The sequence below is a fragment of the Apostichopus japonicus genome, chromosome 15 (assembly GCF_037975245.1).
Source record: "Apostichopus japonicus isolate 1M-3 chromosome 15, ASM3797524v1, whole genome shotgun sequence".
NCBI classification, from domain to species: Eukaryota; Metazoa; Echinodermata; class Holothuroidea; order Aspidochirotida; family Stichopodidae; genus Apostichopus; species Apostichopus japonicus.
In genome coordinates this window covers 27,032,659-27,056,113 of record NC_092575.1, presented here as the reverse complement: position 1 = coordinate 27,056,113, position 23,455 = coordinate 27,032,659, and the positions used below count along the sequence as shown (strand labels likewise).

At 36.5% G+C, this 23,455-nt stretch overlaps 1 protein-coding gene across 1 annotated transcript in view; it reads right to left on the bottom strand.

Moving 5' to 3' along the window:
* The window catches only part of LOC139981248 (stalled ribosome sensor GCN1-like), a 50,654-nt gene extending 27,616 nt beyond the window's left edge, over positions 1-23,038 (bottom strand). The window contains exons 1-26 of the mRNA XM_071993475.1: positions 22,930-23,038; positions 22,735-22,843; positions 21,056-21,251; positions 20,055-20,163; positions 19,461-19,559; positions 19,093-19,296; positions 18,471-18,579; positions 17,906-17,980; positions 17,214-17,342; positions 16,709-16,861; positions 16,304-16,477; positions 15,293-15,445; positions 14,455-14,541; positions 13,577-13,652; positions 12,973-13,135; positions 12,503-12,689; positions 11,595-11,719; positions 11,116-11,294; positions 9,947-10,040; positions 9,171-9,293; positions 8,580-8,778; positions 7,631-8,007; positions 4,939-5,062; positions 4,098-4,198; positions 3,395-3,522; positions 2,702-2,891 (exon numbers count right to left, since the gene is read on the bottom strand). Coding sequence (XP_071849576.1) covers positions 2,702-2,891; positions 3,395-3,522; positions 4,098-4,198; positions 4,939-5,062; positions 7,631-8,007; positions 8,580-8,778; positions 9,171-9,293; positions 9,947-10,040; positions 11,116-11,294; positions 11,595-11,719; positions 12,503-12,689; positions 12,973-13,135; positions 13,577-13,652; positions 14,455-14,541; positions 15,293-15,445; positions 16,304-16,477; positions 16,709-16,861; positions 17,214-17,342; positions 17,906-17,980; positions 18,471-18,579; positions 19,093-19,296; positions 19,461-19,559; positions 20,055-20,163; positions 21,056-21,251; positions 22,735-22,843; positions 22,930-22,947 — 3,681 coding nt within the window. The 5' untranslated portion in view covers positions 22,948-23,038. The remainder of the gene's footprint in view (positions 1-2,701; positions 2,892-3,394; positions 3,523-4,097; positions 4,199-4,938; positions 5,063-7,630; positions 8,008-8,579; positions 8,779-9,170; positions 9,294-9,946; positions 10,041-11,115; positions 11,295-11,594; positions 11,720-12,502; positions 12,690-12,972; positions 13,136-13,576; positions 13,653-14,454; positions 14,542-15,292; positions 15,446-16,303; positions 16,478-16,708; positions 16,862-17,213; positions 17,343-17,905; positions 17,981-18,470; positions 18,580-19,092; positions 19,297-19,460; positions 19,560-20,054; positions 20,164-21,055; positions 21,252-22,734; positions 22,844-22,929) is intronic.
* Between the last annotated feature and the right edge of the window lie 417 nt (positions 23,039-23,455).

Here is a 23,455-nt window from a genome sequence, read left to right as displayed (position 1 = left end):
AAGTGTAAATTTTAATGACATATTGCCTTCATTCCGACAATATTTTGTACTTATTTTCAGTATTATACCGTTTATGAACAAATAGAAATGTTACGAACTTGAAGTTAAACATACCTATTCGTTACCTATATAACTTATTATATAAACATTGTGAGAAAATGGAAAAATAAATGAAACAATGAAACAACTCCATTCAGGTTCAATTAGAATGTGTAAGCTTAGGCCAATCAAACTGAAAAGCAAATTGTACCATCGTAACTTGTTTAAAATTACTCTAAAATGTAATACCAGATTGATGTAAAGAAATAATAACAACTAGAAACTACTCCAATATAAAATATAACATTCCCTCTATAAGACATATCACTTACATTACCTTCCAAACAAATGCCGATTTCCAGCAAATTGAAAGTTGTAAACTAAGCTACGCAATTTTTTTTTTTTTTTTGCAAACCGATGGTTAGGCTACATTTCCCATTGACTTAGTGTGGTTGTTAGGCTAACATGTGGTCGAAGATTGCAGTTTCCGTGGATATTTTTAGTTTTTATTTGCGACACAACTAGAGCGAATAAACAGATGTCAAGTTTAGATTTCCATGCAGTTGATTTAGTGTGAAGTAAGGCTACTATGTGGTCGGAGATTTGTGAGGATTTTAGGTTATTTTCGCTGGTACTGCAGGCCGTAATTTACCACGGGAAGTTCCCGGTGATTGTGCGCGACCCTCTCGCACTGCTTCAAATTTTGATGCGGGGTGAGAAAACTGCGCGATTCGCGATGCAACTGCAATTCCTAGCTAAAGCAAACGCATGTCACAATTAATTTTACACGGACACCTGATATAAAGAGGGCGATTTTTTTATATTTCATTTTTCTTTTTCGCACTCGTAATTGTGCTTTAGGAGGGCTTTTTAGCACTTGCGAGGGCGAATCGTCCGTTGCCCCCGCTTATTTCCTACCCTGTCCAGCACATTCCTGAATTCGCGAAATTGCTATTGCTGCTATGCTTACAGTGCCAAGAAATATGCAGCCAATAACCACGAAGGAAGCAAAATCGGCGACCCTGGCAGCCTAATTTGATGAAAGTATACACTGTGAAAGACGTATAGGGGTGCCTTTTTTTAATATTTCGTAGTAAAAGAACAAACCTAATTCATCAGTTGATATTTTCAACTTCCATATGTTTTTGAATAATCGGTATGACATAACTGGTATTCCACGTAATTTTTACCGATACCGATTATGTACCGATTATGCAATATTCGTACCGATTCCGATTAGGTTAATCGGTTGAACACTACACCAGTACTATCCTTAAATGGATGTTACGTAGAATTCAGCAGTACAGAATGTAATTAGCATGCAATACACTAACACCTCGCGTACCTAACTACAGAACAGAAAATTGTTCGCGAGGGTAGCCATTTTCGTATATCTAACATGTAGCTGTTATGAGTCATAGCCAATCTGCTACAAAACAGACTTGGGGGCGGGGCTTAATCATCAAAAACGGACCTTTTTACTAAAAGTAGGGGCGGCAGCTCAGTGTTGTTTTAAGAAAGAAAAATCATTTAAACATCAAATAAAGCAAATAAAAGCCATTAAATGTCATATACATGTAGTAAAATTCTTATTAATACCTACCTGTAAAAAACAAATGGAAGTTTAAAATTTTAATAAAATATATAATACATAGGACCCTATCTTAGACGATACCACTGTTGAAAGACAGTTCTATTCTATTCTCTTTCATAAAACATAAGTTTTGGAGCGTGTGCAAAACAGGTGTGACAAAGTGTGTTTTCAGTCCAAATTGGCCCGATTTGGACATAAATCGGTGAAAAAGTCACAGAATGAGATACAATTCTGGAATAAAAAATAGTAACATTTGTTGGTCTATATGATATATTCTTGCTCTGGAAATTCCAGAGAAAAAGAACTTTGTTTGAAGACGCTGAAAAATTTTTAAGAGAAGAGAAAGTCCCACTTACTGTTACAATATCTCTATACATGTAATGTATTGAGATAAAAATCATTTAAACATCAAATAAAGCAAATAAAAGCCATTAAATGTCATATACATGTAGTAAAATTCTTATTAATACCTACCTGTAAACAACAAATGGAAGTTTAAAATTTTAATAAAATATATAATACATAGGACCCTATCTTAGACGATACCACTGTTGAAAGACAGTTCTATTCTATTCTCTTTCATAAAACATAAGTTTTGGAGCGTGTGCAAAACAGCTGTGACAAAGTGTGTTTTCAGTCCAAATTGGCCCGATTTGGACATAAATCGGTGAAAAAGTCACAGAATGAGATACAATTCTGGAATAAAAAATAGTAACTTTTGTTGGTCTATATGATATATTCTTGCTCTGGAAATTCCAGAGAAAAAGAACTTTGTTTGAAGACGCTGAAAAATTTTTAAGAGAAGAGAAAGTCCCACTTACTGTTACAATATCTCTATACATGTAATGTATTGAGATAAAAATCATTCTATTTTCCATGACATTTCTTCTCTTTTCCATGACTTTTCTATGCCTGGAAATGAAAATCTGAAACATCCATGACTTTTCCAGATTTTTCCATGCCTTTTTCCGACTTTCCATGACTGTTAGAATCTTGTGATTTAACACTGAGAGAGCACTAGAGGAGTATAACTTAGTGTAAAGCTACATGAAGAGCTGCTCTAAATACCTTCTTCTTCTCCATGTAATCACCAAACAGACATTGCATGATACTGTCCACTTGATCATTGTACTCCGTAAGGAGAGCCGCGAGGGCCTTGGACCCTGAGATCCTGATCACTTCCTCATTGTGAGTGACGTCCTCAATCAAGGTCATCAGAAGGGCCGGGTCATTGGTGAAGCTGCTGTCACTCCATATCCTATACAATGAAGGTAACGTTTAAGGGGCGAGGTTAAAGGTCGGGAACTTAAACAAAATAGTCACAATGTGTATATAAAGATAGGGCATTATTTGACACAACACTGTCAACTTTATAGGCAGAGAAAAAAGGCATTCAGTGCTAAAACAAACCCCAATGAACCTTCTTCCCAACAGAGAATTTTATATTTACAAAGGTCAAGGGATTAAAGCTAAGTTAAGACTGGACTAGATAGAGCAGGTTATGAACAGACTTCATCATGTCATCAAGAAATTCTTTGGAAAAGACCCCAAACTATCCAAAAGTACAAATGACAATTTTCATGCTACAATCAAAACCTTTGGGGTGCTGCTTTCCAAATTATGTCAAAATATGGAAGTTCCACGAACAGATATAAGAAGAACACAAGTATATCATCCTTTCAAAGGAAGGGAGAGACAAGTCCTGAAAACCCTGCACAGTAATGCACAAGTACAACATAGACGACCAGAAATGTGTCTTACTCTTCGGCTAGTGTTTTCACATCTTCATCAGCATCATATTTAGCCACTAACAGTCTCTGAGCTACCCTCAGACCAAATTCAAGATCTGTTTCGGGGGTTGGTAGAATCAGCAGCAGCTCTTGCAAACCCTGGGAAAAAAATAGACAGCAACATGGTTTGTGATTAATGTTTTGCCATATCTTGCTTAAATCTTACATACACTTTGTCCTGTCTGTTGCACAATTTCTGTTGACCTAGATGTAGCGAGAAATTCCTTGAACTTACAGAGAATAGTAAATATGTATAATTTGATTTCAGCATGCAAGCTGTTAAGCTTGACCATCTGTGCAATACATATTTATTTCCTTGATAAAGATAAAGCAATTATGATTGAAAGAAAATAACTGAATGCTCGGTAAAAACTAATACATCTAGAAATTTAATAGATTGCTTTTGAAGATTCTTTTCTTCAGGTTTTTAAATAATGCTTTGCCTTATTTGGAAGACAGGAAGACCTTTCTGTTAATTTGTTTCCATATGCACACTTTTGTCTAGTAGCATTAACAAAAATGTTTCTGATAAATTGATTAAAATTTTCCATTTCCTTTACTGCAAATATCTTTGTAAATGGTCGAATAAGAAGAGAACAAAATACATGTATGCTACTTGAAGATATACAAGTTCTACTTGATAAAAAGGAGACAGAATTAGATGATTTTAACACCTTGAGGGCTGCCGATCTGACATCCACGACTGGTGCTTGCAATCCATCTAACAGTACAGAGATTTCTTCATTAGATGCTACACAGCAACCCATTTCACCACCTTAAATGAAAATATTGAAGATCACAACATAATTCAGATATCTTAAACATAACATATAGGTATACAGTTTCGTGAAACAGAATGCAATATTTGATATGAACAATGGCTCGACTAGACAAGTGCTTTCACAGAAAGATGCACGAGGTTCACAGACATAAACCACATATATGAGAACCTCCTTTTACCTCCAAGCATATCAACCACCCTTAGTCTAAAGAGTGAGCCATTACTATCTAATCCTTTTCTTCCAACCATTTTGACCGCCCTTAGTGCAAAGATTAAACCATCACTTTCTAATGCATGTATATATCCCTCTAGCCACATTATGAACTGATAACTTCTATAGGGTTATGTGAATTTCAATACAGAGAAATGGTAAAGCAAAACTGCAGAAGTCTGACATTTCATTTCTAATACTACGAAACCCCTTGCATAGTTACGTACTGAAATGGGATGTTCTTTTTGTGACCTCTGCTGCACGCAGTGACCCCATTACCCCATCAATACGGTTTATTCTAGACAGAAATGGCTCTGACTAGATGAAACTGTGAGGATCTGAAGAAGATCCTGCTAGGATCGAAACGTCAGGCCAACTTACTTTTACACAGTCTATTACACAGGCTCCTTAGTGGATAAGCAGTTTGCTAACAGTTTTATTTCATTTAGATGAAACTGTAGTAGCTGTGCAGTGAGATATATTCTTAAGAGCTTAAAGTAAAGTCAGTTGTGCTTCAATTTACCTGCGCTGGTGCACAATGCCAGGATGGTTTTAGCTGCTTCTTGTTGAGCCTGGACTCCTGATACTCCAATCAATCTGCACAGTAACTTCAGCATAGCTGCTCTTGGTAACAGGTCAGGTCCATTCTGTTACGGGTGGGGGGAAAAAATAATCACAGATTATAAACTCACAAGCTACTTTGAAGTTGCTTTTTCTTAACTGAAATCTCTGCACCAGTTATGATGTCAGGTTTGAGAACGAATACCGAATTCATCACTCTACCAACTTCAAGAAAGGTTCCTATAACATCAATCCAAAGAAGCAATTTTACAAGACTAATAACTGATCTAAACAGCATATAAAATCAAGTTGAACAATTTCATAGTAAGCTTGGTTTCTTGGAGGATTTTGCTTCTAGCAAAAAATAAGACATGTTGCAGCCTAAGAACATCTATACACTACACATTCAACGATCACAAAGATTTTTGATTTGGATAAGACTGGATTGCTCATCTTGCAGCATGAAGGAAATACAACCCTTAGATGACTGGTGTGAATTTTGTTCTAGCCAAACATTTCTTAGCTCTCTTCAAGTTCTCAGTCGGTGATTAATTTCATAGTTTATAGACAATTCTATCTCACCAGTCGGTGATAGATTTCATAGTTTATAGAAAATTCAACCTCAACAATCGGTGATAGATTTCATAGTTTATAGAAAATTCAATCTCACCAGTCGGTGATAGATTTCATAGTTTATAGACAATTCAATCTAACCAGTCGGTGATAGATTTCATAGTTTATAGACAATTCAATCTCACCAGTCGGTGATAGATTTCATAGTTTATAGACAATTCTATCTCACCAGTCGGTGATAGATTTCATAGTTTATAGACAATTCAATCTCACCAGTCGGTGATAGATTTCATAGTTTATAGACAATTCTATCTCACCAGATCGTTGATAGATTTCATAGTTTATAGACAATTCAATCTCACCAGTCGGTGATAGATTTCATAGTTTATAGACAATTCAATCTCACCAGTCGGTGATAGATTTCATAGTTTATAGAAAATTCAATCTAACCAGTCGGTGATAGATTTCATAGTTTATAGACAATTCTATCTAACCAGTCGGTGATAGATTTCATAGTTTATAGACAATTCAATCTAACCAGTCGGTGATAGATTTCATAGTTTATAGACAATTCAATCTCACCAGTCGGTGATAGATTTCATAGTTTATAGAAAATTCTATCTCACCAGATCGTTGATAGATTTCATAGTTTATAGAAAATTCAATCTAACCAGTCGGTGATAGATTTCATAGTTTATAGACAATTCTATCTCACCAGTCGGTGATAGATTTCATAGTTTATAGACAATTCTATCTCACCAGTCGGTGATAGATTTCATAGTTTATAGACAATTCTATCTCACCAGTCGGTGATAGATTTCATAGTTTATAGACAATTCAATCTCACCAGTCGGTGATAGATTTCATAGTTTATAGACAATTCTATCTAACCAGTCGGTGATAGATTTCATAGTTTATAGACAATTCAATCTCACCAGTCGGTGATAGATTTCATAGTTTATAGACAATTCTATCTCACCAGTCGGTGATAGATTTCATAGTTTATAGACAATTCAATCTCACCAGTCGGTGATAGATTTCATAGTTTATAGACAATTCAATCTCACCAGTCGGTGATAGATTTCATAGTTTATAGACAATTCAATCTCACCAGTCGGTGATAGATTTCATAGTTTATAGACAATTCAATCTCACCAGTCGGTGATAGATTTCATAGTTTATAGACAATTCAATCTCACCAGTCGGTGATAGATTTCATAGTTTATAGACAATTCAATCTCACCAGTCGGTGATAGATTTCATAGTTTATAGACAATTCTATCTCACCAGTCGGTGATAGATTTCATAGTTTATAGACAATTCAATCTAACCAGTCGGTGATAGATTTCATAGTTTATAGACAATTCAATCTCACCAGTCGGTGATAGATTTCATAGTTTATAGACAATTCAATCTCACCAGTCGGTGATAGATTTCATAGTTTATAGACAATTCAATCTCACCAGTCGGTTATAGATTTCATAGTTTATAGACAATTCTATCTCACCAGTCGGTGATAGATTTCATAGTTTATAGACAATTCAATCTAACCAGTCGGTGATAGATTTCATAGTTTATAGACAATTCAATCTCACCAGTCGGTGATAGATTTCATAGTTTATAGACAATTCAATCTAACCAGTCGGTGATAGATTTCATAGTTTATAGACAATTCAATCTCACCAGTCGGTGATAGATTTCATAGTTTATAGACAATTCTATCTCACCAGTCGGTGATAGATTTCATAGTTTATAGACAATTCAATCTCACCAGTCGGTGATAGATTTCATAGTTTATAGACAATTCTATCTCACCAGTCAATGATAGATTTCATAGTTTATAGACAATTCTATCTCACCAGTCAATGATAGATTTCATAGTTTATAGACAATTCAATCTAACCAGTCGGTGATAGATTTCATAGTTTATAGACAATTCAATCTAACCAGTCGGTGATAGATTTCATAGTTTATAGACAATTCTATCTCACCAGTCGGTGATAGATTTCATAGTTTATAGACAATTCTATCTCACCAGATCTTTGATAGATTTCATAGTTTATAGACATTTTCAATCTCACCAGATCGATGACATCATCAGCCAGGTCTGGGTCGCTCCTAAGACTGGCATGTTCGGTGACGATGGAAAGTGTCCTTGCAAACTCTTCGTCCTCCTCCTTGAGTACCTTCCCTTCCCCTCTCAGTAGCCTCTCGAGTAATGGGAAGAGATAAGAAAACGCTGGTGCGCTGTATTTTTGGCTGTGAGTACGATGCCCTTCTTCCATCTTATCCTCTGAATTCAGACTCTCTACAGCGATGGGAGATGAAGGGTGTGTCCCTTGATAGATATGGTCGAGAGCTTTGATGCAGGCTTCCTTCAGGCTAAGAGCGGTCCAATCAGGATTGATCGTTGCAGCAGGTTCCATTAGACGGAATGTACAGTAGGCAACGCAACTTGCTGTGAAGGAAAAGACGGATGATAATATTCAACTCAGAAAAGAATAATATAACTTCCTGCGTTACCTGGGATTCGTGTATTGTACTGAGGCTTACGATCTACTGAATTGCAACAATACAGATTGTCAGGAATGGTCACATGACATCATGCCATCCCATCAGAGTCCAGAGTGAAATATAAACAGATGAGAAACAGGATAGACTGCCTATCCATTATTTCCCTGAATCTATGTAATAATTTTTGAGACATCTCACTCATATTCAAGTACCAAGTAGGGGTGAATCAGTTTATGACCCTCTGTGTCCTCAAGCGAATAATAAAAGCCGCAAAAGAGACATAATGGGAACTTAGAACGTAACAAATTTGAATTAACAGACTTTTAAGACCAGACTGAGTTCTTCATAAAAGTTAAGTTGAAATAAACATGAATAAACTGAAAGCTACTTCTATAAATGCTCGTTACAGCGTAATATATGACCTTCCTACAAACACAATCAATCATGCTTACACTATAAACTAAAGGAGGACTCCAGGGTCCACGATTGCACTGGATGCAACAAATAGAAACTCACCTAAGATGTGCTTTTCCTTATCAAAGAGACAGGTGCTTATCTGGACATATGTTGTCATGACGACGGTGGCGGCCAGTGGAGAGGATAAGAGTGACAGCAGCGGCGAGAGCAGATCTGGGATGTACTGAGCTGACGCAGATGGATTACCTACGACGCTCGCGAGAAGCAGCCTGGAGGATTGCTCCAGTTCAGTATAAATCTGAAGAATGTTATGGATTGAGAAACAAATTAGTGATGAGGTCAACAACAAAAAAACATTTTAGAGACACATGCTTCATATTGCATGAATTACAAATATTCAAATGAAAGGTTACACTTCAGCAAAAATAAGTGAGCTTATGGGAAGATATGAACATACTGACAGGGCAAACTTGTTCTAATTACTGGATCCAGCATAATCCAGTCTTAGCATGAAAAGCAGAACATATCTGAGTGATGTTCTACTGTGCTAAAATTCCAACCCAATGTGTAATATACCATTCACCTGACCAGAAAGCAACACAGAGAATATGTTAGAAAATAAGGGCAAACGAATAAAGCAACAGAGGAGAGTGTTTGAATGGTTCTAGAGTAATATCAATGATGTCTTACTTTTTTCAAATTTTTTCTGATCTGACTTTCCGTTTCCAGCTGGGCTTTCATAGCCTCTTCCTGTTTCTTGGTGAGTTTCTTCTCAACTTTCTTTCCTTGCTTTAGTTTCTTCATCTCCAGCTCCTGAGAGTGAGAGAGGTAGGGGTGGGGGTGGGGGAGGAAAAGGATGTTGATGAATGAGAGAAAAAAAGAAAGAAAGAATGTGCTCTACATGAATAATTTTCTCTTTTTTTTTCGATTCTTACCTTTTTTTGGGGGGGGAGGGGTGGCAGGGGAAATGGGAATGGTAAGGGAAAGGGGGGAAATGTGAGAAGGGAGAGAGAAGCAACAAGGTGGGTAGATTGGAGGAGAATAAATGGGGAACACGAAATTCTCACTTCATGATGGAATTGCTATTTCATAAAGATGAATCAATTCATACAACTCTTTGAGCAAATCTGGTCTACCAATAAAAAAGGAGTACGATTTGCTTCCATTAGATAAATTTGTCTGTTAGACTTTTCTAGATTTACTGGGTAAGGTATTTCATATTTTAATGCACCATGCCTTATAGATAGTTAAGATAATAATGTAAATGATCAATTATAACATTTCATCACAGTGAGAGCATGATACACATTTCATGTCCAATGGTGTGATAGGGAGATTGAATACAGTAGTGCTTCCCCTTGACAACCAGACACATTGACAACTGCAGTATCTCCCTTCGGCAGCATATTTCTGAAGGATTTTGACTTAATTCTGGCCAGCTTCTCTTTCCCTCTCACTGCCATTACCTTCTTCAGCTCTATCTCCATTAGTTGTTCCTTGTAGGAGTAGGCTTTGTTCTGTCTCTTCATGGAACCAACACTTTCACTCTCCTGCCCCTTCCTGGAAGAAAAAAAAGGGAGGAAAAATCAGCCGTTATATTCCAATGAACCTCCATCTTTAGGAAGTTCTGCTCTACACAATTCGCAAGAATTCTTAGGTCCTATGTTGAACTATGACTGCTGACCAAGTACTAGCAAGCACACCTGACTGTCTTTGGAAAACATAATACCTAAAAATTCCAACGCTTCTACTCATAATGCAGAAGTGCATTATTAGTTTATTTTGAGTATACTACGAGTATAGTATGAGTATAGTACGAGTATATTATGAGTATATTATGAGTTTATTATGAGTACTGTTCTAAGGTTATTTGTCCAAGGTAACAATAGAGGCCTGACAAGCTCACTTGACTTGTTTTTAATTTTTCTCCATATTAAAACTAAACTAAAAATAAATATCTGTTTGTTACAACTGTTACCGTGCCAACTGAACTTGACAACATTGTGCTCAAAGATGAAATGAAATAAATGTCATAAAACACATCAGCATTGTCAGTTGATTTTTGTTTACATATTTTCAAACAGATGTCACCAACAAACAGTCACTTTCTACAAAACTTTCAGAGCAGATAGAATTAGCATCATTTGCAAACATTTCTATCCTCATCAATACATTAAGTTACAAAGTTACCAGGTGATTGTAGCATTATAAACTAGAAAACATATACTACATAGTGTTGTCAAGGAAACAATACAGTATATGGTTAAAGCAATGGATATGGTGGGCAGTGGACAACATATGCTTGAATAATACCAGCACTAAATTACAAACCAGCCACTTAAAACCATGTGGCTTGGACATGCGGCAAGACAGGGTGTCTTTGCACGTGCTGCGATTGGTGGTCTTCCTGCCAGTACTCGTAGGGGCCCTGGCAGACCTCGTCTTCGATGGGTCGACAATATTATTTCTTGGTCAGGACTGTCATCTGCCGAACTCGTCTATGCTGGCATACGACATGTTAAAATCAAACCTATGACAATTGTACATCACCATTATAACTTGCGTAGTAGAGGGCTTCGACAGGTTCTATCCTATGAAGAAACATGATGACTTTAAACAGAAGCCATGCACTTACCCTTCTATGATGGACTTGTCGTATAATTCCCCATCAGGTGTGTTCATGATACAGTAATCCCTTAAAGTAACTGTCGCTAGGTCTGGAATCAACAGAGTCTTCTTGACTCGCTCCATTAAAGCTGGCAGAAACTCATTGGGGCAACATTTGGCTAGCGATTGAATGGCATTCTGGGCAGACTGTGAAAATAAGAGATACATAAACCTCTACTTTTAATACAGGAACTCAAAACACTTGTAGATTATCCCCAATAATTTCTGTCCAAAGTAGCTAAAATCACTGGCCAGAGATCAGTATATTTATGTTAACTTATTTAAATACCACTTCCTAACTTCAAGAAGATACATTTCTCCCAATAATGTCTAAATATCTCACCGCAAAATATTTAAAATATCGAGTTATAATTATCTTATTACCTTAATATCTCCTTGTTACCTCTCCGTAGAGAATAAATCCATTATTGCATATTTTGAAGTTACCTGAGATGCATTATTCTTTTCCAGTAGTAGGACAAGGATTCTCTCCTCCGAGTCAGAAACCATCTTGTGAACATCTGTGACAAGTTTCCTGGTCATATCCACCCATAGGCTCGGTCTGTGTGAATCTACGGGAGGAACGTTTCATGACATTAAAACAATTCAGAATTCAAAACAACTTTCAACACAAAAACAATACAATACACAACAGCCATGTCCAGTTACCAAGAGCTGAATCTACATATGAAACCTCTTGCTTGTAATAAATGAAATAAGCTTCTTCCAGACTTCAAAGAGTCCACCAAGAATGCAAAATTAGGTAGTCAAACAAGGTTTGAAAATCGTTTTAATAAACACACATGTATATAAGCCTTCTGACAGGTAGATTCAAGAGGAGTGTAGGAGAGGGTAACGGGGGGGCGCAGTGCAAGAATGTTACCAGTTCTTGGACTAGGGTAGATCTAAGTGCATATGTATAGAAGACAGGTAAGTGATGAGTGATGTAGATATATGATAACAAGTGATGAAGTTAGTTACCGGCTGATTGGCAGAATTTTAAACAAATATTTCCAGAGTCCATCTACAGTCTGATGCATGTTTGCATGGTAATCTACAAAATGCTGTTTTAATGTATTAACCTACAAAATATTGTTATTTTGGAAAGGAGGACACAAAGTAGAACTAATCGGTAATATCAAAAACAAGTTCAGAGTGAAAACCAGACAAGACATATAATATAGCCAAACCTATCTTGCAATTGAGTAACCAAATTGAGTAACCAATTGAGTAACCAATTGAGTGCAATTGAGTAACCAATTGAGTGCACTTGAGTATCCAATTGAGTGCAATTGAGTAATTCAAACTGACATTTCTTGGGATATAACAAGCTTCTTTATCAACCAATCACTCACAGATGCAAGGGTGACTTGCTGTTATCAACAGGTGATCGATGACTAGGTCATAGCCAATTTCTTCCTCTCTCTGTCTGTCATAGGTCACTGGTAGAAGTGACTGGAGAGCAGAGGCTAGAACCTTTGGAGGAATCGGATCATTAGCCTTATCTCCCTCTGCTGAAACGGTCGGGTGCATCCCCAATGGCTGTAAGTAATAGTGAAAATAGTATCATTAGTAACATGACTGATTAGCCAGGAGTAATATCATTGTTCAAATCTGAGTTATGCAAATTATGATATCTTTTGAGACAGTAGGTATAAGATAGTACAACGACAATCTCAAATTTTTTTTTAAATTTTTCAAGACTTTTTTTTTTGGGGGGGAGGGGTATAATTTACAAGAGTTAAAAGGTTGGAGATGGAATTATGAATAAGCGGGAAGGTCAATGTCCTGGAATGACCTTTGACCCACGAGAGTCAGTACTTACTTTTTCAGCATTAATAACAGTTGCAAATTCTTCCAGGAGGTGGAATGCAGTGTGACTCTCTCCTCTGTCTGCATCAAGAATCTTGCGGACTGCTTGTCTCGCCGCTTGACGTAACTTCCAAGATGGGTGGACTAGAGCTTTGATGAAGCCAGCACTGTATGATCTAGAAGCAGAGAAAAAAAGAAACAAAATTCCACTAAACCATCATGATATTTATGATTACTACAGGACAAAAATTAAAATAATCTTTGGAGTAAAATATTTTCTTTTCTTCAATTACTGACTTGTTCAAAAGTCATTTTAAACTGATAGGTACCAGTGAATTGCTTAGTCGCCTCGTTCAAGGTGTTTCACACATTAAGTTTCTGAATTACATATCGCACATATTGGCCGAGTGGCTGACAGCTAACACCACTTTCAAACCAGGATACCTCCCAAATGGGACACGATTGTCCTTACAACCTTGGTGGAGTGGCTCATACCTAAGATCCCTACCATATATGCTAATGATGATGGTTGGGGCTGCTTCTCTAATGTGTGCGAGATTAATAGGGCTGTGATGAACTAGAGATTGGTGAGCATCGCTAAATGAATATATACGTACTTGGCTGTTGATGGTTTGATTCTGTGTATGTGGTCAATGAGTAACTTCTCAACAAGTTTCACCAGAGTGAACAGACCTGCGGATTGAAACAAATCAATTCAAAGTTAGTCGATCAATCTTGACCAGGGAGTTTGCACCAGATACATCAAACATTTTAGAAAGTATATGCGTATGCATATATATATATTTACATATATACATATATATATACATACATATTCTTTCTTTATATTTATATATATATATGTACAAAATGTACCTCCAATGTGTAAATAAATGATAGAATGCAGAAAACACAGACGTCAGTTCGATATCTTTGAAATCCACATCAAAGGAAGAAAGGCAGTATTGCAACAAGTCCAAATTTTTATGATTAAGCACTTACTGAATTCCATATAAAGTTTAGAAAAAAGACTTTAACAAAGAAATACTAAAACAACCTACATCATTGATGCAACTTCAGCATTACTATTACAATATTGAGTGAACATCGTAGATATAACCTTTGACCTCCAACGAGAGAATTCACCAACTTCAGCTTACTAAGGGGCATCCACATGCCAAGAATGAGACCTGGTAACATTTTCCTTTTTGAAATATCAGGTCTACCCACTTTTCACAGTGTCAGCTATACTGACTTCAAAATGTCCTTAGAATGCAAACAAACTCACTGGACATTAGGTTTCTTGTTAGCCTACTGAATGTTGGATACTCATCTGTAAATGTACGTTGCCTATGCCTAGCTAGTCCAACTAACAGGGTCTGCTCATGGGTAGAGTCCTTTTTCTTTCCACATACACAATTGGCATTCCAAAGTTAATAATTCCAACTTAAACATTCCAAAAAAATATATTTATCACTTTTACTTAATTACTGACCTTCCTCTGAGATGGTCTGAAGGAACTTTTCTGCAGTAAACATTTGTGTGCTATCCAGGAGAGGCCATAGAAAGGACACCTTTTCCTCTGTAGATTTGAAAAAAAAAACAAGACAAACATTGCTAAACATAAATAAAATCACCATCAGAAAGCATACCAGAAAATATTTTATCACTACAGATTTTTGAAGTATAATTTCCTCTTTCAGATCGAGTTCAATCATAATAATAATCATTTTAACAAAAACTATAAAAGTATTACTTTTATAATAAACTTATACTGAACTTATAATTGATGAAACCAAATATCTAACATCTCATGAATATAATGTTGACATTTGATGTTTACAAACAAAACTCAAAAGCCATTAAGTTTTATACAGCTTGTTGGGATGTATTTGGTCAACTCTTGCATAGGTTTATGGGAAATAGATTTTCCACAAGTATGTGTGCTATACACACTGACAGAGTTTAACAAAGCTTGTAGTTCATTCAGAGTTCATCTAGACATATTTGCCATTCATGCTATATTTGAAAGACACAAATCTGTCAGAACAGATATGTGAATCATTAAATAATGAATTGCTTGTTGAATGACAAACTGCTGCTAGGATTTATCTATTAAAAGTTGATCACTAACTATTATAACATAAGCAAAAACTGACTGAATTGCTATTATAATAATACTAACCAACGAGCTTGACTAAATTGATAGGAACAATAAACTACAGAACATAAGACCAAACTAACAGATAATACCTATGAAGTCCATGGTGTGCCATATTGTTTATTTAACTAAGGAGAATTTGCCATCTAGATTTGTTTTGTTTTATACATACCTGCACCAACATCAGCCAATGCTATCTGTGCTAGACAACAGGCTGCTGAGAAACCTTCCATCACTATGGCAACCTGGTTTGGTTGCTGTTTAGCTTTCTCCACAGACTGTTTCATTACAGGTATCAATTTGACTCCTTCTATAAGGTTATCACCTGACAATACAAAAGAAAGCATTAATTGCTGGTGAATTCAATCATGGCAAAATCCTGAAATGTTCCCATCAGGAAAGTTCTAGCTAAAAAAGCGAGTCATGTTCACTCTGTTAGGCTGAAGCACCAGCTTCTCATATAGCTTATGTGATAGGATAGAAGGAAATACAACTGAAACTTGGCAATAGCGGAGTTGATACATGCATTTTACATCATTACACTAAAATTATATAGGTGTGCCTCCAGATATCAATTGTGACCACAGACAAACACCGAAAATGGTTTTACACTCAATTTCAGTTTTGAATGTCTTTATTATTTATTTATTTATTTATTTAGAGCTCAAATGTCATGCTTATACTTTCCTAAGGATAATGTACCCCTGTTCATGTCTACATGTATTATGCAGTTAATGTCTTACAAGATTAACACTAAATTAACTACACCCATGCTAGGAAATACCCTTACAAAATGTTCTTCTTTGTGGATTATATTCGTTAGGAAATTTGTGTTCCTTTTTGTTCATTTGACATGCAATTTCTATATGACATCCTTACAATTAGCCCTAACTGTGATAATAATGTGAGATTCCAATTAAGAACTGAATGTTCAGATTATATTCCGTAACTAATATTTCTGCCTTCTGAGCAGAAAGAAGCATAGCATGAAAATCATTTAGTTTCTTTAAAACTTGCCCAAGTCTACTTGAATTTCAAATCTTTTATAATTTTTATAACTTTTTTATAACCCTAAAAGCAGGAGAGAGATCTCAGAATCTGTTATAAAAATATTATTTGTAACAATATAAAAATATTATTTTTTTCAACAAATATTGATTCTCGCCATGGTCAATTCACTCACCTTTGTAAAGGACTAGCATACACTGGAAGTATGCATTACGGACTGCTGTGGTTGTCTGTTTTAGAGCGAAGGCTTTCTCGATCCAGTCTGTGAGGGTCGGTGGGACCTGAGATGAGAATTTGGTGCACCACTGCGAGAGAACTTCAATGGCATAAACCAGGGTACCCTCATGTACTGTGGAACAAAACCAACAAAACGATACCCCAAAGGATACGTTCAGAGAGAAGATTGTATTAACATATGGACCATTGACTATGAACCACTTCTTAGGACAAATAAACTTGAAGCAATACAGTTTGTAGTCACCTGACAAGCATTTCTGCACCAGTATTACCAATTAATGTTAATTAATTAATACACCATGCTGATGCATATTCAGAACATAATATTAAAGGGCTGCTTTACCTTCCTGCTTCAGATAAGGTATGATCATATCACAAACAGAAGTAGCGATGGTCTGCTGGGAAGAGCTTCCCATGATGCCGCTGTTACTGAGACCTTTGACCCCGGATAACACACCCATTCTCTCTGGTGGTAGGGCTAACTTCCCCTCTGATCCTGCAGACAGAATCATGCATGTTGCTATTAATGTCGGCTAGATGAAAAAGTTATGCTTTCATATCATTCCACGGGGAGATAAAAAAGAATACATGAGTATCGAAAACAATGAAGTTAATAGCAAACAACACCATCAAGTGATGAAAACATAACAGACTGTATTGCTACGGTCAACGACATTTTAATAAATTGAATCAGTTTTCAATGACAATTAAATCTTTTGCACAATTATACTACCTCATTTATGGTATGTCTGTTAACTCACCGTCAACGACTGCTATGAAATGCTTGGCCACATTTAAATCTATTGCACAATTATATCACTTCATTTAGGGTATGTCTTTAAACTCACCGCCAAGGACTGCGATGAAATGCTTGGCCACATTTTCAACCGCTTCCGAGTCACTGCACTGTTTGGCCAAACTGTAGCTGGCAGCTTCTGCTATCTGTTGCAGTTTTTCATCTTTGCTGTGAAGTTGAGCTGTGGAGTTTCAAAGGAGTAAAATGTCATAATGTTAAAATCATAATAGAATTGATATTAATGTTTTAACTACTGTAGATTGGTTCATCGTACAAGATCACTTTAGTTAAGAGAATTATTTAACATTTCCTAAAATAAAACACTGTTTTTTGCAAATTATTATTTCATTTCACTTAGCCAGTAGGTCAAAGGAGGGTTAGGGGTGGGGGAAAGGGGGATAGTAAAGACTGCACTGAATTCTCAAATCATGAAAGAAATATTCCAACAACCAAGTTCAATTTGAATATTAATAAAATATATCATCATTGTAATTCATTGGCTACAATATAAATTGATTACAATGACAGTCCACATGAAGGTGAACAAAAGAAATGTAAAATTCCTGATGCTGAGTTCATAATTGCTAGGTTAGTGTAATTAAACAATGATGTCAACCAGTACAAAGATAGTAATGGTGGTAGAAACAAAAAAATATCCAGTCAAAGATCCAGGATAGTGGAAAGATATGGAGGGAGGGGCAGGGGGAGAGGGAGAGGGGGAGGGGACTTAAAAATAAAACTTACTTGCTATGCTCTTGGCCAGGTCCAGAGAGTACTGGCTCAAGTCTAGACTGACACCAGCAATGATGTAATTGACGGCTAAAAATGAAAAAAAGGAGAAATTAGATGTCAGTTTTCAGCAAGTTTGACTGAAGCAGTTATTGTAGGAGAAAAACTGTCATCTGTAATATTATAATATATTATGTGGGAACTGACCTGACCATTCTACTGTTTCTATTCAGAAACAAAAAACAATGAAAAACACAGAAAGGCATATGACATCAAACACCATTGCATAATGCGCATATCTTAATAAAACTTGACAAACCATTCATATATCTTAGCAACGAGACAAACTATCAATTTGAGATGAGTGAGTTGGAACAATCATTTTTTCTTTTTCTTTTCTTGCTCTGCGTTACAAATGTAGTTTTAATCTTAGATTTTCCTTATCGACTTAATAGTCTGTTTTATGTATATAAACGGAACCAGCAGGTTTTGTTTATAATATCCTTACATCTGAAAATTTTAGTAAGCCTACATTCAACCTATGGGAAGCCATATAAGACAGAAATAAAACAACCTTTACCTTGAAGAACATTTTCTGGGCTTCTCAGCAATCCTTTGTTAATAGCAGGTAGCATTTTGTCCTTAAATTCATCATGTGTCAAACTTTGAAGAAAATAATTGCAACATTCCTGGAGAAAAAAAGATAACATTAGGAAAACAGAAACTATCAAAAAAACAAAAATATGAAACATTGAATCATCACATTGATCATAGCATTTTATGTTGTGTCTCAAACTAATAGGTTTAAAGACATGAATTTCAGCTGAGTATCCATGCAGTTACGAATGATAAAATATGGTACTATGAACATTAAAAAACAAAAACATTTCTCTTGAAATCCCTTCCCTGTTCCTTTCTAGATTGCGTCTAATGAAACTCAAGTGTGAACTCTGGCTACATGGTGTGCATGTATGTGGCCTCTAACTAGCATTCCTCAGCAAAGTAATGGCAGCTGTATTTGGTTCCCCCCACCCCAACTAAGGGCAGGGGTGGGGGGAACCAAACTCTGTTGACAGGACACAGAAATTTAATCCTAATGTCACTGGTTTGAACCCCATTCATTCTAGGCCAAAAAATTTTAACCTTTAGTTTATCAGGGTGAAAAAATTGTTTCAAAAAGTGAAGATTGAATATTGACATACCAGTAAGTACAGAGGAGGCTTTTGTTTACCACCGAGTGTGATCTTAATGAAGCCATCAACAAATATCTTTTTCTGGAAATCCTGTGATGACTGGGACTTTTTCTCCTGTGATGAACGAACCAACAGGCTGACCATACAGAGTTGATGTGCAGATGGTTCCAGCTCTTCCAGTACCGATATTGTATTACTCCAAAGGCTGGGAGTCTTAAAGAAAAAACAAGCAAGAAAATGTTCAGTAAAGAATAAAGATTGTCTATTCTGTGGAATTCTTTTGGAACATTTCTCCTATATTTTCCCAAACTGCAATTTCTTACTATTTAGCTTTGTGAGCTGATTTTCGGTGAGCTCCATATTTATAAGATATTTACCCGTTTCCAGGATTTCCTGAGCTTTTGGTAAGTTGCTTGCCGGATGGATCGTCTCCTACTGTTAAGAGCAGCGGCGGCAAGACCACTCTGACATTCCACCTGAGAAAAGAACCATAAACAGTCAATTATAACTCTGAAAACCTGATAGATAATGGAATAAGTGTGACACAGGAGATGATAGTTTGAAGCACTGAGATTAATGCAGTTATGTCTTCATGAGACATCAAAATGAAAAAAGAAACCAAAATAGGATTAACATTAGGAAATTATTGCTAAGCCTGATATTATTGAAATTAATTTACAACAATCTAATTTCATGTTGCATGAATTCCTGTTTTACATGATATGGTAAGATGAAGCATGTCTTCTGGTAGATGAGATCAACAAGCACATAAATGACAGTGAAAATAAAATCTTGTCATTTTCCAATTTACACTACTGTTTGCATGTTTCTTATCCATGAAATTCAGATGTGAGTGGTTAACACTGTCACCATAGTATATATGTGCCTGTTTGCTGCACACAAGATGGAATAAATCTCACATTTGTACTGGTCATTCCCTATATTTACCATGACCCTTCCCAATCACTTACAAGTCGCTTCCATTCTGAACCTTGCTGCTTCGATTCTTCAGCGAAAACCTTTCGTATCAGTACAAACGTCCATCCCAGTGCTACATAGGCAGCTGTGCCATGACCACCACTGTAAGATAGTGAAGAGAAACAATGAATCAAGCAATATGGTGTAATTCACTCCCTGTAGAGAAGACTAAACTGATGAGCTTGGGAAATTGTGTCCAAAATTTTAAAATGATGAGATCGGTAAATTGGGTTCAAAATTTCAATTGTGAAGTTTCTTTCCACAGGAGTCATCTTGATAGGTACCAAATGAACTTTGAATTGCTAGAATAAGTGGGAAAATGTGGTTTCATCTCATAAACAGGTTACATATAAATACCCTCCTTTGGAATCAACTCCAACTCAGCATAAAGAATGTTGTGTCTGTGGAGATGTTCAAAACTGTTTTGAAGACACATCTGTTTTCATTGTTATACTGTAATTGTTATGTTTACTCTTATTGTATATTGTGTACATATCTTTCACTTTCCTTTTGTACAGTGCGGCGAGACTTTATTGTAAGTTGCGCTATATATTATTATTGTACTGTTTGCAGGTTTGGACTTTCACTTTAGGTAACTTTTTCTTGTGTCTACAAATATCATATTACCAAAATGCAGCATTGCTTATCTCTTCAAAATGTTTGATAAGATATGAGACACCAAGCAATGAATATACAGGTGCTTCCTTCAAGGTTATCAGTATTGGCCCCCAAGTATGCTAGAATCTCAATTAATAGTCACTCATGCTTTAACTTTAAATGGCATTTTACTGCCACCGTAAAAGCATTTTTCCTCATTGAAACATTTGTCTAGCTGAGTGCTTCTCAATGTATGGGAATAACTACGAGGGCCAGAACCTGGCAGAAAATACTTCTGGAACTTATAGCAATCTTTTAACATGCAGAAATTGGCAACCAATATGGCAGACCTTCATAAAGACACCTTAATGGGATATTATTTGTGAATTTATCTCACCATTTTGCACGGTTTCGTTGTTCTTCAGCAAACCGGCACAGCACACCTAAGATAGCTTTGACTGCTGCTTCCTGTTCCTTGTCAAGGAGACACTCTAGGATTGCTTGGACTTGTTTTCTGGAGAGGGTATCTCTATATAAATGGATGGATGTTGATAAACTGGACACCAATCCTTTCACAGCATTGTCTGGTATTACTGAAAATGAAGACATTTTAGCTTGTCTAATAATCTAACAATAAATAAATAATGATGAATGTCATGAGATTTAGCTTGCACTCCATATTATCACAGTTTATGGACACCCTGTAGTGTTTCATCACAAGGATATATATATATGTAATTTTTTTCCTGATTCTGTAAGATGTAAAATAACCAAACATAGCATGGAGTAGCCTGATCCCAAGCAACATAAATAACCTTCTTGAAGACCAAGAAAAACCATCTACACGTCAATCTCACAGTTTAAATTATAAAATTCCTCAAGCTCAAAAGAACTGTTATAAATATTCACTTTATCCTCCCACCATTCCTCAGTGGAACGCACTCCCACCTGATCTAAAATCAGCACCAAACACTGCCTCCTTCAAGATAATGCTGGGAAGTCAGCAGCACCATTAGCCAGCTTGGAGGACTGCACGTCAACAGCCACATCAGGGGCGATTTGTGCAGTATCACACCAAGACCAAGACCAAGACTAATGAAATTCAAACCACTAATGTAGGCTAAAGCAAGATGATTGCCTGTAATGTTATAGCCTAATTATGTTTACTAGTATAATTCGCTAAGTAGAAAAAAGAAAGAAAATATATGGATGAAGACAGAAAGTCTGCATCAAGGCACTTTGTGTTAGTTAAAAACTTTAAATCCTGTTGCAATTTTCAAAATAAAGTTCACAGAGGATTCTTAGTCCAATGACAGTGTTTGAAAGTACAACAAACTCAAGCACATCATTACATACTGTACCTGTGCAACACTGAGAAAAGGCATTCTAACAAACATTTTATCTACAATTTTTCTGAAACTAGAGATGATGACCTCTGACAGTTTGTCTTCCTAACAATGGATAAGCTAAAACACATCACCACAGTTACCTGAACAATGCCTTAGATTGAACTATTATTCTGAACTACATCTTTCACAACCTTCTGACACTAAAGCCCGGGTCACATCTGCGCGATTCAACACGCGATTCAACTCGCAATACAATTGAAGTTTGACACGGGTATCAACTTGTTGCGCAATAAAAGTTGCGCCGTCAATAATTGGGTTGATTTGCAATAGAGCAATGTCCTAATCAGCGCAACTTCTCAGAAGCAACTTTTCTGATGCGCGTGATTTTAGTTGCGAGTTGAATCGCGTGTTGAATTGCGCAGATGTGACCCGGGCTTAACAGTAACACACAGTGTGGTACATTTGAGAAGCCAAAGCCTCTCCAATTGAGTAACATCTGTTAACTAATTGCTAGTCTAGGTCTACTTGAAAACTGGAAGAACCTGGCTCTCAGAGTTCGAAACAAGTAGGATGAACAAACTACCAGTAAATATCAACTAATAGTTGCGTGATTAAATTTCTACTGCACATACGATTTGGTGAACAAAAAGTTGTTCAAATGCAGTGTACAGTAAGTATACGTACGAATGCATAATATAGGCTACTGGCATTGTGTAACTCAACATACCAATTTGTGTTGAAGTTAAACAGTCCACGGCATCGGTAAGAATTGTCCTTCTTTCTGTCAGCTTTGATGTAGTAACTTTTGTTACAACGGCCTTTAATACCCGCATAACCTGTAAAAATGATATAAGAGATGTCATATCTCCATCTGAGTGTGCGTTCGAATTAAATCATTTAAAATCCACGTGTGGATACTTACCTCAGTGTTGGCAGCCATTTTGACTTTTTCGGGTGTACCGCTGTATATTTATACCTGATAGATTCACATGAACTTCAATAGCTCATTTCCACATTTCCGAAACTACAACAAAAGAGCTTTGAGAAGCTCGGTTAAGAATGGAAGTATTTTACCTTATTCCTTGCTTTGGTTGAAATGTCTTTGTGTTGTCTTACCTCACACAGTTTCTGAACAAAGTATCAGAACATCAGGTAATATCGTGTCGGAACTAAATGAACCCGGGGGGGGGGGGGGAGGAGGGGAGAAAGAGAGAGAGAGAGAAAAAAAGTCAAATTTACTGCAGTAAATCTGCAAATAAAGTCGTGGGGGAACCATAAATTACAATCTGTTCAACCTCCCCCCCCCCCCCAATTCATGTGCCATTTTACGCTCAAATTACTGTCAATTAGCCGCATACCAATAACATTCTCTAACCAGAAAGGACTAAGTAAAGGCAACAGTGGTCCAGAGTGGGGGAGGAGACAGTGGCGTCGCCAAGGGGGAGGGG